The 16,151-nt window shown below is 33.0% G+C and overlaps 2 protein-coding genes across 4 annotated transcripts; one reads left to right on the top strand and one right to left on the bottom strand.

The window, feature by feature from the left end:
* Positions 1–1,368: 1,368 nt before the first annotated feature.
* Positions 1,369–14,368, bottom strand: Kdm5 (Lysine demethylase 5). 3 transcript variants are annotated; one of them, XM_034315097.2, is made up of 18 exons: positions 13,844–14,368; positions 10,920–11,136; positions 10,672–10,832; positions 10,240–10,602; positions 9,887–10,165; positions 9,320–9,812; positions 9,123–9,250; positions 8,849–9,043; positions 7,543–8,003; positions 7,208–7,469; positions 6,313–7,135; positions 6,022–6,230; positions 5,708–5,932; positions 5,535–5,619; positions 5,065–5,465; positions 4,842–4,962; positions 4,617–4,759; positions 1,369–4,315 (listed from the first exon to the last, which is right to left on the bottom strand). In XM_034315097.2, the coding sequence occupies exons 1-18, from the start codon at positions 14,072–14,074 to the stop codon at positions 4,250–4,252; spliced, it is 4,863 nt and encodes a 1,620-aa protein (XP_034170988.1). In that variant the 5' UTR covers positions 14,075–14,368; the 3' UTR covers positions 1,369–4,249. The 3 variants fall into 3 exon arrangements, with proteins under 3 accessions (XP_034170988.1, XP_034170987.1, XP_034170986.1); XM_034315096.2 differs by having other exon boundaries at positions 1,369–4,384; positions 9,123–9,241; XM_034315095.2 differs by having other exon boundaries at positions 1,369–4,384; positions 13,844–14,367.
* Positions 14,369–14,938: 570 nt separating this feature from the next.
* On the top strand, positions 14,939–15,730 carry UQCR-Q (Ubiquinol-cytochrome c reductase ubiquinone-binding protein). The gene is made up of 3 exons (XM_034315119.2): positions 14,939–15,052; positions 15,263–15,428; positions 15,564–15,730. Exons 1-3 carry the CDS (start codon positions 14,966–14,968, stop codon positions 15,641–15,643), a joined length of 333 nt encoding a protein of 110 aa, XP_034171010.1. The 5' UTR covers positions 14,939–14,965; the 3' UTR covers positions 15,644–15,730.
* Positions 15,731–16,151: the final 421 nt, after the last annotated feature.

The following is a 16,151-nucleotide window of genomic DNA, read 5'->3' as shown; positions in this document are numbered from 1 at the left end:
CACATTTTTCTCGTTTTCAATAACTTAAATCCATTAACAGGATATGAACGCTCAACACTGCATGGTTATTTTAAAAAAGGATATAATTTTCCATGTAATTTATTATATCGATAATGCTATTTACAGGTGAAACAAAGCTTAATAATGAAAAATGATTCTTCGAAAGATAATTGCAACCGTATGCAACAATCATCAATGGCTACGTAGATAAATTTTCCATAATAGACAATCTTTTGTTATTATTATTTCACAGTTTAAAGAGTTCAAATTCTACTTACATCCATTCATTGAAATTTCATCTGTACATTAACACTTCTCCTATCTCAGATATGAGATAAAGAGGAAAAAAAAGCATTTTAATACAGTATTGAATGTACATGTACACATATACATTTAGTATATTTCATCAAAAATCAAAGTGATATAATCTTACAAATAAAGGCTACGTTTAACGCTACTTAATTCTAAGTTACATTTACCGTGTCATAAATATTTCTGTCTAAAAAAAGAAACAAAAAAGGATCACGTATAAAGGAAATAAACAATATATCCACGTGTTATACAAGTAAATATTAACGGTATATTCACGCAAGCGACGATGATAAAGAATTGCATCTCTCAATGGAAGGATCTCCCCTTCGATGAATTACTTTTCGAGGAGAATATGATGAAACATGAATGAAAAATGTATATATAAATACAAAATTAACGCGATATCGACTTTTGACTATACAAATTTTTGGTGGAATTTCAAAAGTCCTACGAGACAAGATTTCAAAATAATTCAAACGCCCCTCGACGATTTTTAAATAATTTCTCTGTGCATTACACAGAAAGGAATACATCTGATTAGACATTTAAAGCAATTGTAAACAGAATTACTACTAGTGCATCGAAAGTTAAGTAACAATTTTTGTTTAAGTTATTCAAGATTAGAGCTAACGCCAAAAGATAAGAAAGGATTAAATAACGATTGTTAGAAAAAAAATCTATCATATTTAAGCAATTGATCATATCACAAAACAAGAAATTTAAATAAAATTTAAAAAAAAGGAAAGACTTCATTCACTGAACAAATGTATAAAATAAAACAATATTATATGTATGAGTTGAACTTTTGATATTATACTCTGCTTTACACCGAATTAATAACATCCAGTTATTGTATTAATTAAAAAGGAAAGATGTTTTGGTCGAAGTATAATACTAATCTACTAATAATACGCGTAGTTTGGACTCGTTAAAGTTCTCGTTACGTAAACGCTTCGTTGCAAGGAAAACAGAATAATTGATACTAGACAGTTTGTGCTTATTATTTACCAAGGAAGATTAACGACTATGAATTTCTTTCGCCCACTGATTAGTATCTTGGAAAAAGAAAAAAAAAACGCGTAGGCACTTGCCTCGTGTTTGCTCGAACAGATTAGTATTCAACAATAGCACATGTGTACTTTTATAGTAAAGTACAATGCTCGGACATCTCCATTCTTGAAATAGTTTTTAAACAGTCGTATAATTTCCAACGATTTTTCTAATCACAATGTATTTTTAATGATAGTGTACCCTCTTACACAAACCTGAATTCGTATCTATTTTCTGTTTTAATCTAGAATAATCTAAGTACCTTGTATAAAACACATACAACCAATAATACACGTACGTATATACATTATCTTTTATTACGAAAAAGGAAACAAATTGAAATTCATACCTCATTTAAAAAAAAAGAAAAGAGACGAAAACACACTATCGTTAGAAATTCACTGTTTTCGCGTATCAAGACGCGACAATCAGATTTTCGAGCCTCTTTTTTTTTTTCTTTTTTTTCTTCATATCTGTACAAAAATATATGTGTGTACATATAACTTCTCATATGATACTCTGACCTACAGTATGTTTTAAACGAAAACGCGTAACGTACATCACCGACGCAATGAATAACTTAATACTAATTAAAAATTGGAAGGTATAATCTTAATTAGTATTTCAAATTATAAATAAGACATTCGCGATTGATTGATTTTTTTAATTAATAATCGCTACTATTAAGAGGCTTCCATTTAGTAAGGTGTTAATAGTATGTTCCGGTATGCAATTGTTTAAAACACACTGAGCGCCATTTTGTTCTACACGTAGCACACATTCATAGAGTTTTAGTACATGGAAACTCAGTTGATACTCGATTTCTTTAACAATTAATTGTACAAAGTTTCTTTTACGCCAATCGATCCAAGATAAAAATTTCATGTTTTTTTTTGTACACGATACAGTTCTGATTTTGCATACCGTGCAAAAGAACCACACTTAGGTAGACAGATAGAGACACGCACGTAACACATATGCATAAAAATAAAAAAATGAGTTTGCGTTTGAAATAAAAACGCGACTCGACAGTCAAATTAAAACGTAATTAAAGAATGTCGTTATTCGTTAAGGTGATGGTTTTGTACCAGAGTCAACTAAGCCGCATATCTATATCTTTTTCTTTTTGTTTACACTGATAATAACGATATAAATACTCTCTTAATTTTTATTTTATTTGCTAAGAATGAGATCCATATACGTGATGCTTACAATAATTGTCGCAACAATTTTATAATGTACAAAATAAAAAGCAAACTGTTAATTGTACTAAAAACATTTCAGCGAATTATAATGTGTAAAATAATTAATATCCTTGAGAAGTGAAGTTAAACAAATGTTAAACAAAAACACTTCTTTGTTAGGCCTTTTGAAAGTTCATCGCTAAATAATTTTTCATTGTTACCAAATTATAAAATTGTACACTCTGGTCCAAAATCCACTGAATTTCAATTAATCGTCTCAGGAAGGCAGATTTAGATATGCTATATATTTGCGTGTCAATTCTATTTCATTTTTTTCTTTTATACAAACTATAACTTATTTCCATCTACATCATGTTTTCGAACTAATCTTCTTATATGTATATATGTATAATAACTATATTTTAATACACACATCTCAGTCTATCTGTACATACTATTTAGCGCAAAGGGGATTATCGTCACCTTAGACGCCATTACAATTAAAAGCCGATATAAAAACCGACGGAATCTTCATCGAAGTAGAAGTATCTTGAAATGACTTTTCTTCGCTACGCGTATTATCGTCGTCGCTAATTTTTCCCTTCAAATACGTCTTCCCTCACTTCCCTAAGGGACCGTTCATAAAGGATATTCGTAGATTTCTGTTGTTTTCAGACTTTTCCCTTTCCCCTTATCACACACGGTCAATTTTTGTTTAATTTATTATTAATTTTGTTTAATTTATTGAGTTTGTACTACACGTAAAAAGAGTAATTATGAATAATTAAAAATTTTAATAGAAGGTTGCTCAACAAAATTTATACATAGATGTCACAAAAGACTAGAACCTTTCTTCCCCCCCTCTAAAGACGGACGTCCTTTATGAACGACCCCTTGTCGTTCACATCTTTTCATACCTCACTTACAAATTGTCTTAACATGTATGATTTAGATTTAGTTTTGTCAACAGTCATTGGTCTCGCAAAACCTTTCATTTTCTGTCTTCACTTACACAGAGCGAGAGGTAAGGATTAACGACTATGAATGAGATGCAACTTTTCGATTTTCAAAAAAAAAAAAAAGAAAGGAAAAAATCAGAAAAAAAAAAATAGAAAAAATATCATACAAACTACGACACATATCACGGTTCATCCGTGATATCCGTATGAATAATACGCATCAATCATGGTTTGTTTTTTAGAAACAGTATCTTTCTTTACATCGAAACTCTGTAATTAATTTAGAGTCAACGTATTGTGTAAGCACATAGTTTAATGTTACGAATGAACATTAAACATCAATTATGTGAAAAATAATGTTTCACGAAGGTATAAATAAATGTATTGTACGCGGATAATAAATCCTTTCCACTTGACAAGTGCTCGGCTTAATCTTAAAAAATAAAAATACAATATACAGCAGGATACGTACGTAACATTCGTCACTTTCCAAGGCGTACGAAATCAAGATAGAAAAATAATGTTCGTGGTCGTCAAAATGTTGCTATTCAACAGCGTTGTAATACTTTATCCTCGACGTCCCACTCGCGACACAAACAATCGAATGACACCCGGTGACCTGCAGTACCAATCGACTGAATAATTTGTAGGTAACATTAATTGTTAGACTGTAATTGAACAGTCGAAATGATTTGATATCGTGAAACATTTCAGCCTTTTACAGTGCTAACAAGATAACGTAGGCTAGTAGGTCCTGACGAAGGACGTCGTTTCTTGAATATCTGCCTCACTGTCTGTACCTTGGTATCCCTGAGATTGAGAAAGGGAAAGAAGTGCATCCAGGCCTAATGATTCAGCTAGAGGATCTGGCGCTCTTGACTACAGTATAAACAAACGAAAAAGGAAAAAAAAATGCTGCACTACTTATCAAATAAAAGACGTAAGGATATCGTACAAATAGCTATGCGATAAACAGAAGAAAAAAATAGAAGGATAGTAATTAAGCATGTTTTGCTAGAAATATTATTTTACATAAACATAAACAAAATTATCTGTTCTAAAAATAGCAGAGATGATAACAGAATTGCAGAAGGTATTATCGTAAACTTACCGTCGAGTTTTGTTCTGCCTCTTTACAATTACTGCAAATGTAATCGTCTTCTTCAGCTATTTCTGTGCGATCCAAGCCAACACAGTGCATATGGAACCAACCCTCACAGCCACCGTCACACTGTACCCAATCAACTTCCCTACCTGATGTTTAAACAAAAATATATAAGACACTGCAATATTAGTATTTACGTCCAAACATGTTCGGCGCAGGAAATACTCTTACCGCTGGGTCGTAAGCAATTAACAGCAGCGCAATCATCTTCTTCGTCAGATGTATCCTGCTTCGTCTTCTTTCTGTTGCCACCTCTTTTCTTTGGACCTTCTTCACCCTCTTTGCGTTTCATCTACAAAAAAACCGATCAATCGCAAGTAGTTTAAAATTTAAAATTTATTACCGACACTGAAAGTTTTAATTTAAAAGAAATTACGCTTTTCAGTTTAGATACCTTTCGAGGTCCGCGCTTCATTGGCACCGGAGAACCAGCAGATTTTTTCTCCTTCTGCAATCCCTTGCGTTTAGCTAAATTCTTTTCTTCCATTTTTTGTCTGCCAAGCTTCTTGAGTAATTCGAATTCCTCAGATTTCCTTTTTCTTCCCCGTTTTCTCACGTCCCTCGTCTCTTGATTGGGATTGGTTTGAACGTCGTCGTACGTTGCATACTTCCGAACGGTGCTTGGACTATTCGTATGACTTAATATACGCCAGATGTGTTGCGTTTCGTCTAACGCTACCTCTAATAAATCACCTTCCATCATTAGTTCCTCTAAACGCAACCTTGCAGCTTGTGAAAGTGCAACTGCAACGTCGCTAGAGTCACTCGATTGTGACTTACGCTGAATTTTGGATACTGAAAATAATAGAACGTTATAAATATTTTACCTGAACTATCTATTCTTGTAGCGAGAAAAAATCTTACTATAAGAATATGCATGTTCGTTACTGTTGAATGTACTACAACTTGGCTCATCATCATCTATAGTAACAACATCGTCGTCATCGTCCTAAAATATCACGCACATAATTGATTATGTGTAACACATACAGCATATTAAAACATATATTTATACTTCATTAACGCTATAAACTTACTGCCGTACTGATCATGCTATCATCTGAATGCACACCACTAAGCGGTGCAATAGCTTGTACCCTTTGATGCAATTCAGGATTATTTGCTGCCTTTTTTAACTCACTACTAATAATTTTTTCGGTTTTTTCGCGAGCTGCCGCTTCAACTAATTTCTGTGACAATACAGACAATTTTGCTAGCGCAGATGAAATTTCATCTGTAGCCAAGGCCTGTCGGGCTCGGTCCTATTAAATGTAAACATAGTTACAAACCATTGTATACGTAATTGTATATTGCAATAATTTGTTGTTATATATTTTCATAAAAAACCCACCTGCCAATTCATTGCACGTTCTGTTAAACATTGCAATGCCTCACCCTCCGGTAAACGGATTGGAATTTTTTGAAGACTAACTAGAAGAGCCAAAATTGTTTCCAATCTTGGCCGCCGTGAACGTAAACAACAAGGACATAAAAACTTGATTTCTCTTGACATTGGTAACTTTCCTTTATACGATGTTTTTGGTAAAGGTACACAATTTGCTGAAATAACAATGACAATGAATTTTAACAATTAAATTTAATTTATAGTTATTATATATCATAAGTGAAAAATTATACTTACAATGGAACCAATCTTTACAAAGTTCACATTGAAGCATGAGTCCGAACCTCGGTCGACGACAGACACAATACCTCGAATCGTCGATTTCGGTCTTCATTAAGTTTCTCTCCCTTAAATTTCTCATTGCTTCCATTTCGCGTTGTTCAGCTAATTTAAACGCGGCCACAATGGTAGCCGAATCATTGGAATCGTCCAATTTTGTATCACAGACGAAAACGGGCCCTACTGACTCTTCGCTCTTATTCTTCTTAGATTTCAGCGCTTGTATACCGACTCCGATTCGTGGTGACAATGCTTCCATTAAAGTGTAATGCGAATTTTTCCTTAGGAATGTTCTTGCTGTTCTTTCTTTCCAAGTTTTTGCTTGGGAAAGAGTCGATTCTAAGATTGGAAGAGCATCTAGGTGCAACGGGATATTTCTACCCCGTTTAATTAAATCATCTAATGTATTATAATATGGAAAATTATCTCTTGCTTGTACGTCTTCCACCATCTTCGACCAATTCTTTGCTTTATTTAATGTGTCTTGAAGAACATCCAAACTTGGTAAATAAGCTTCTACCTTATCAGCCTCGCCAATAAATTCTTCAAGAGACGCAATGGTTTGTCGATTTTTTGTATGAAGGTACAATTTTGCTTTCTCTTCCCAATTATCAATTGCAAGCATTAACGCTTGTAATTCCGAAAGCGTATTTTCTATACTTAAGTGAGGGGGTATTGTCATACCTTTTTCGATCAATTTTGCAAGATCATCGCGATGTATAGATTTTGGATCTTCTTGGAGAGTTTTGACTTCATCCAGCCATTGTATTTGTGCTAATTTCTGTGATAAGTAAATAATTATATTGAAGAATAACAATTTGAAATTAATGGACAGACGCTAATGTGTACATACTTGTTTTAAACGAACGAGTTGAGGTAGTTCAATGCAAATAGAATCACCAAAATCAATACACTTTTCCAGCTGTTCAATATCACAATCATCCTCTTTAGATTCAAACTCTTCTGCTTCTTTTTGAAACTGTAATACTTGATCAAGTATGAATTTAACTCCATCGGATTCCTTAAGTTCACAGCACAGATTTGTAATTTCTTTGTAGAAAAGTGTTAACTCTTCTACTGTAAGCTTATACTTAGTTTCAACAGATTGCCTAGTCCTATACAAAGAAGTGGAAATCAAATTACTTGTACAAATATGTACCTTATATGTAAACTGAAGATCAGTAATACCTAGTACGCTGTTTATTATTCAAAAGTTGTTGTGCAACACTTGCACATTTTTCAGCATCTTGTACAGCAGTTGTTAAAGCTGTAAGCAACTCACTGTCTGGGAATTTTTTACTTTCTGCTTCATTTAAAAGTTCTTTTAATTCATTCAGTTCAATTTTGTCACTTTTCTTATCAGGGTCCATTGCTTCTTTTACTTTTGTCACCCACGAGTCAAATGACTCTGCTTTTAACTTTAACTTTTGTAGCATAATTGGTAATTCGTCTAAAGTATAGCGATAACGTAATGTGTGCTTTTCTGGAGGGCAGTCACAAAGTTCTGTGAAATGTCTTAAGCAAACTAACTGTGAACTGTGACATGAACATGTAACTGCACTCAAAAAACAAGTTGTCTTGCACACTTCACACTGTCTCTCATCATCTGGTAATAGTTCAAATGCTTCACGTTCTGCTTCTGTTACACCCTAGAAAGCATAATTTTAAACACAAAAATCACTTATGGAACAACTTTTCCCCTTTGTATTTGAAAAAAATTGTGCATGAAATGAAACTGTTAATGAAACACATGTATCCATCTGTAGAAAAATTCAGTTCCAAACAAAAAATATTTTATAAATATACAGTTTGGTTAAAACTATTACTGCTGTTTTTTCAATAAAATCGAAAGGAAAAGAGTAAAAATCTTTGAATCGATGCAGAAACATAATGTTTGTTTAGCATCATGGCAAAACTTTGAAAACATAACCTCTATTTCTTAATAAGAGTTATATAATCAAGATCAGAAACACACCAAATAAGCATCAACGAACGAAGATTCATAACTAAGGAATGAGCGCACGGAGACTATCTCAACAACATTGAATGCGAGCTAACCAAAAATAACGAAATATATAAAGACATTAATGACGATTATAACGTGGATGGTAGGACTACGATATCCAATGGTTGGTAATTCAGACGCACACACATCTTTCACCGCGTGTGCTCGCATGGTTATGGATGTGTATTTGTCGACGTGTGCATACAATGTGGTGGGTAAATCGGTGAGAGAATGCCTCAACATACTATACTGTTTGACCTAAATATATCAGGCTTTGCATTTAGAATTATAACCTCTCTTATGTTTGGAGGCAAGATTTAAACATTAACAATATGTACATTAATTTAATGAATTTTTTATATGTTTTAATTAAGAACATAAAATGAAATGTTTAAATATATCTAATAATTGTCTTGAAAATATATTTTATTGATGGCATGATTATTAAAAAATAAATGTTTTATCTAGAATAGATATAAATTTACTCACCCATTCCAACAAATTTTTCCTCAATTTTTTCTCATCATCCACCATTTGAAGCATGTCATGATAAGTTGCAGTTGCAATTCCTATGTCTAATGAATCTGGCTCCAACGACATTTTGCATACCAATTCATCGTGAGAGAATACACAAAATCGCCTTAAATTCGAATAATGCGATATGCATTCTCGTCCAATTTTGAGCTATTAAACACATAACAGAATCTATAAAATACATAATATACAAACGTGTCGATGACAGAATTTTAAAACGGCAGTATACCCAATCTGCAGGTGCAAAATTCACAGCTTCAGCGAAGTTATACCCTTGGTTAAAACCGGCATGATACGCACGGGGAAATGTTACCACGAATTCACCTGCATGTTGATCAGTTCTGTATACTGGAACACCTAAGTATCATGAGTAAATAGTTAATAATAGCTATTTAATGTAACACAATAATTAAAATCCCACATTACCTTCGCTTGTTAATATGTTAGGATTCATAATAGTTACTAATTGATGAAGTAAATCTGGCTGACTATGAAACAATTCTGGTGCAGCAGCTTTCATTGACTGCTCAAACTTTTCTGCCTGAGAGCCAGGCACACCATACCATGTTTTTGGCTCTCCCCAATGTAAATAATTAATTGAATAGCTCCAATGATCCTCGTTATGCCAACAAAATGTTGCAAAACACATCCCAACATACATCCATGGTACCTTCATACCACTAATGTCGGCATTAATGTGACCTAGGACGCTACTACGCAAAACTGGTAAATTATTCAAATTCCATGATGATTCAGCATACTCCTGATCGCATGTAAATAAATTAACACTCGTTTTCGTTGGAAATCCAGAACCATGGTCCATAGTATGTAAATCTGCTCCATATTCAACTGTTACATCTTCGTCAATTGAAGAAACTATCCGCCAAAATTCTTTCTCTACCAAAGATGTTGGCACCATCTATAACAGAATACATCGATTTACAATTTATGCATATATCCATCATTTTATTATTAAATACAACAATAACGTACATGTACAGGCATGTTAAAATAATCACTCTTGAATTGATCAGCCATTTCACCGAATTGTTGAAGAGTATATTCCCTTTGAGCTTGCTCAAATCCAAATGCTTCCATCGGCTTGGATACTTCTTCAGCAACACATTTTGGACACCGCCAATCGCCTTTTGGTATTTCTGTTAGCGGTGGCATTAAACAGAAAGTATGATAACTATCGTCACATCCATCGCATAAAAGCATACTTTCTTCGTTGTCACCTCTTCCACAATTATGACAAATGTATTTTGCCAGCTATAAAATAGGTTACACATAAGACAAAGAAAGTAATTATTTTATAGTTATTATCACAATAAAACAAGGCTTACAGGATCAAATTCATAAACAAGCTTTACACCCCTAGTTTTATTCGACTTCTTGGCTTCTTTGGTATTGAATCCAGCCATTTTCGGGCCAGCTCCATAAAATTGTAACTTTTTAAGCTCTTTGCTATTGTCATCGAAATCCTTACTTCTAAGTCCATCTTTAAAATCAGTATCTGAATCATCACACTCTTCCTTACAATCTTCTTGTTTAACAGATAATTCTTGCTTTTCCTCTTGGGCATTGAACCTTTTTGATCGACGTGAAAATTTTTCAGTTGGAGGTTTAATTTGCTGCCTTGATATAATTCCATGTGGTTTGTAGTCTCGATCTTTTTTCTCATTTACATTGGAATCTGGCTCAATTTTCTATAAAGTACAATATCATTTAGACACATTCAACAATCTATTGGTATATCGTTTTTTAACACGACTTACAATGTCTGTTAATGCTTTGCCCTGTTTAAAAACGTCAAATGGATATAAAATTCTTTCATAATGATTTTTTAAAATACTTCCAACGCTACGTCCAGAAGGATAACCTAGTTTATTTGCAATTTTTGCCCATCTTCTTTCCCTTGTTACAGTTTCAATGCCACCTACAGATAATAATATCAATATATTAGTATTTACATCAACCAAATTGTACTTGATAACTTTGATAATAAAACTGTAAGGAAACAAACCTTCATCGGTAACTATCTTATGCAGAGAATATAAATCAAGAGCTTTGCGCTCCACAAGAGGAATTTTTAACGAAGAACCTTGAAGCTCCCAGAATTTTGCGATTTGATCCAAGAAATTAAGTTTTATTCTTGTTTTCGCTTCCAGTTCATTTAGTCTTTGTATTCTTGGAACAAATTTGAATTTATCAACATCAACAGCAAATGGTGGCTGCCAGTTCTACAGAAAGACAGAGAACATGTTGCTAAATATTTATGAACAATACAAGAGATACAGATATTAATAGTTTGTATATTGATTTATAGTTTTTTCACGTATAAAAAATACATTGCAAAACAAATTCATTAAATGTATGAGAATAATAGTAACAGTATAAAACAACAAATAATGGTATTTGAAAATATAATACACGTGATTTTTGGAAGTTACACAACATGACTACACATTCAATAAAGCTCCTGTTTAGTGTGACAACTTACAGGTCTTCAGATGAATTAAATAATGTGATAAAATGAGGATTTGGGGATGGAATGTGCGAGGGTTCTTTTTTTATTGAAATGTATACAACAGAAAAAGCTATTTTCTTTTTGTTACAGTGAAAATTCGTCAACGAAGACATGCATTTCTAAATAATCGATAAGTGCCTTCGTAACTTTTTCTCCTATCATGACGCAACACCATCGTAGGGTCAGTAAAACTGATTTTTCTCATGGGAACGCAATACGAAATGCATACGGATCTACGGTTCAAATAAAGACGCAAATCATGTATTTCAATTTACTGTTAACTTAATGTAATCACGTTCAGTCGCATTAGGAGAGCAAATAACAATACGTGTCATTAAAATAATGTACCCCGCTAAGACAGAACAAACATGTCAAGTTGAAGAAAATAAACGCTGCAAAGATTTTCTCCATATACGACGCCCATTTAATGCCGTGACCAGAGTTATTTCCGTAATGGCGTCATCCCGTTACAAAATATAAACTTTTTCAATGAATAATGAGTTGCTAATAAAAGATTAACGCGTTCGAAATAAATTAAATTACAGATAAAACATTAACGATGTCATTAAAATGAATGGCAATTGTCTTAACGAAAATCAGTCCCAAAAAAATTAAGAAAATGGTTTTGAGGGAGGATAATGTTAACGGCCGTAAACATGATACATCTATTGTCGTCAAAGTAACAAAAAAAGAATATTATTAATCTACATATTGATCCACTGAAATACATTAATATATTATATTTCATTATTACATAATAAATTAAAAGAATTAATAACACTTCTTTTATTGGACTAGAAGGTGTTTAAAAAAAAAATTTACTAAGGTAATATAAATATTTTTGTGATTCTTATAGTACTATTTTGGGTGAAAAAAATAATTTACAATCGACTTTTAAGATTAAACAAAAGTTTTTGATCATAAGATGGCATTTAAAAAATCGTATAGCTGTAAGCTACTGTGAACGTGGGATACGAATAAATAGCATGAAATTTTCAATATTTATTTTATGTAATCCTTCTCAAATTACTAGATGAACGTATTTTTCCCCAAATTACGCAATTTTCAGTGTTTACTTTCAAAAATAATTCGTATTCGTTTAACTTCTTCTCAAATACATCTCCCCTGATATCTTCAAAATCATTGGCATTAATTCTGTTTCACTATCACTTTGTCCTTCGTGATTAAGCTACTAACATCAATGTACGATTTTTATATTGTAATATCTTCATTCTCCATACATGTGAAAACAAAATGGTGGCTCAAATCGATTCTAACGATGATACAAATCAAACGAACAATTAATAAAATTTAGATCATAAATGACAACATATGATAACAGCACCAAACATCCTACGAATATCTAAAAAAAAAATGAACTGATTCTGTTGCTTCTTTATGATGCTTCAACTGTATTGATAAAAAAAAAATTATATTAAATATTGAAATAAATTAAATGATACAGTAATGCCTATAAAATTCAGCACATAACATTGTACAAATTTATAAATATTTATTTATGAAAATAAAACAGATGTTATTTGTATTTTTGGATGAAACAGAAGCTTCTAGGAAAATATTAAACGATTCCCATATTTATGACGTTACGATATCATAATCGTCTCGGAAGGATCGTTGGCCAGAAACGGTGATAATTTTTTCGGCACTTTCTCTATCGATGTCATAGGCAACAGTCCAGATTTCTCGTAACATTTCATGAGATTTTACTAAGGTGACATTGTTTCGATTGTCTCAGCCATTTTACATAGCGTACCTCCTAGCTATAACGATATTAATGTCGCAATGAGACGACACTTCGTTTCAGTTTTTATTTTTTTTTATTTTTCCAGAATTTTCTTACTTGCAGCAACAACATACCGATTAAAAGATATTCGAACGCGTGTTAGATTCCGATGCAAATCCCATCGATACGCGTAAACTCGGAATTCATTTAAGATTAACATTTCGGTCATTCCTTCCCCGTTTAATCGCATTATCTTTCGTTTCATGTCGACAGAAATGTTGCGACTTTTTACCAGACCTTAACGTTTCAGTACGAACGCGAAGCGAGATAACTCCTATTGTCCCCGTCAAAATACGCTGCTACGAGAAATTGATTTCATTCCCTGATTAATTTTCGTTTTGAAGCACGCACTACGTAGAAACTCATTTATTTTGTGATGTCACGAACGTGATGGTTCGTACGGAGCGTCATAGTGCGTAAACGAGGTCGTATGTGCATATCTTGCACGTTCGTAAGTGAAGAAAAAAAAAATTACAAATTTATCCACTCGGGATTTGTCTGGCTCGAAACGAGGAACAAGGAAGATACGTGCATAGCGTCCTTCCCACGACAACGGAAGGAAAGAGAAAGCAGCAAGAGAAAAAATGATTGATGCGCTCGGGAAAGATTTACTTACAGGCGGCGGTTTGATCTTACAAATGCCAGACTTTGCTGCGATCGGTCGTATTTTTGCGATGTAACTCAGAGGGTCGTGAAACTCTTCGATACTTGGCTCGAAGACCGGCGCCTCTGGCGGTATGACAAACTCGAAGTCCGAATCACCACGATCACAAGCCATGTCTTGAGTGCAATGATAAGTCCCGAAAAAATCGTCACAACCGAAGTTCGTGTCGAACCTCGATACCATGACTTGAATGCTCAACACAGCTTGGATGTGGATAGGTGGCCCACAACGCACCTAACGCGGGTGAGCACCTCGCGTCAGGTCTGGCACCGTTACTCAGTCACCGGCTGCGAGAATCTATTTGAAAATATGATCTGATGAACCATCATCACGAACTGCATTTGTATATTTATTATAAAGCAGTTGACAAACTATGTGATAGCCACGAAACACACAGTACACAACATTCACGCTATCACGCGGAGCCTCGCACACGAGCAACTGTCGTATTCCTTGTTTCGTATACCTCTTCTTCCCTTGTGTCTATTTGATTATTCTGCAATAGTGGCGCCACCATACACCGTGGAATATGTCAGTGTATAGTTTTTTTATTCACCTTTTTCTTTTTTATAGAAAGTTTGTAGCATTAGATGCGAATAGAAAAATATATTATTTATATAAAAGGATCTCTAGAACTTATGTGATAGATGGAAGTTCGGTAATACTTCCAAAATTTGTTGAAATTGTAAGAAACATGCAAGCTGAAATGTTGGGAATAATAAACGACAAATAAAAATGAAAATTCCCTATGAATTATTTAATTTTAACTATTATTATATAATCAAGATAATATATCATTTCTATACTTATTTAGTAAGTGCGAAGTAGTAAATCATACCCACTTTACATAGTTATATTATTTTTTTTCATTGTATCAATTGATGAATACTTATTCTGAAATGGTAGAATTACATTACAATATGGTAATGCAATATACTTAAGATAATTTTAATCCTATATATTGTATGCGTCATTAATATAAACATGTATAATGATTGTTTCAAATTAAAATATTGGCATAATTCTTTGATATTTAAATTCACCGCTCTTATCACATATTCAAGATAGAGGGCGATGCTGCCCTCGTTTGGTGTCTATCCTGCAACTACAGTATTAGTAATTTGTGGCTTTAGTCGGTTCAATTTCGAAGAAGAGTATTATGTAAGTATTATTATTATTTTATGTAATTAAACTTTAGTATTACCTTTTAGTGTTTTGTACAATTGCATTTACTTGAACAAAACACAAATCATTTATAAATTAAGTATATTAAAAGTATAATAACATTTCTTACCTCTGTCTACTTGTTACCATTTCTTGGTTACGCTTAGGTTTATTTTGACAGAATAAAGTATTTCTTTTTCTTTTCAGAACACAATCAAGATGGGTAAAGATTGGGGAACTCTTGCCAAAATGAGTGGCATTACATACTTCCGTCTCAGTTCATATGAACAGAAAGCTTTTTCTGGAATGATCAAAGACGGATTACCTAACCTCATGCGTACCGTTCAACAACTTGCACTACGAGCGGGACCTTGTAAGTTTCGTTTCATAATTGTTAATAATACAGCATTATTGTTAGTAAAAACATTATAAATTTAATTAAATAGCATTACTATTTAGTATATTTTATATACAGATTCAATCTTAATCTTTTTGTTTCATTTTACAGTTTTTTTGGGCACTTATTTGTTGATGGAATGGGCAGACGCAGAATATCGTAGATTAAATCGTAAACCTTACAGTCATTAGTTCTTAACGTAAAAATATTGTATGTAATTAGTTACTATTAATATGTAATATTTAATAGTAAAATAAAATTTAACATCTTCAAAAAAATTGTTATTTGTAATGATTATTATAATATTTGCCCGCAAGTGGTAGGAGGCCACAACCCTATATGCGGGACCCTTTACCCTACATTGTTATTTTCTCCTGGGCCGCATATAGAGCTGGGCGGGTTGAGGGGAAGGGAAATGGGCGTTGCGGGGGCATCGCCATTTTCCCTGAGGAAGCCTACCATGCTCGGTGCTGTACAAAGGTTTAATTTTATTATTCATTATATTACAATTTTTTTGTGGCATGTATAAAAAATTACAATGATATTCATTACTAGTACGTTCTTTGACATCTCATAGTAAATCCAGTTAGCAATAGCAATATTCTATAATAAATTGCAGTAAAGAACTTTTTAATTAAAAATTATTTGACTGATTCTTCTTTAGTTTCTTTTTTTATTAATTTGGTAATACTATTTTGT

The sequence above is a fragment of the Osmia lignaria genome, chromosome 15 (genome assembly GCF_051020975.1).
Source record: "Osmia lignaria lignaria isolate PbOS001 chromosome 15, iyOsmLign1, whole genome shotgun sequence".
NCBI lineage: Eukaryota > Metazoa > Arthropoda > Insecta > Hymenoptera > Megachilidae > Osmia > Osmia lignaria.
This window is presented reverse-complemented; position numbering and strand designations above follow the sequence as displayed.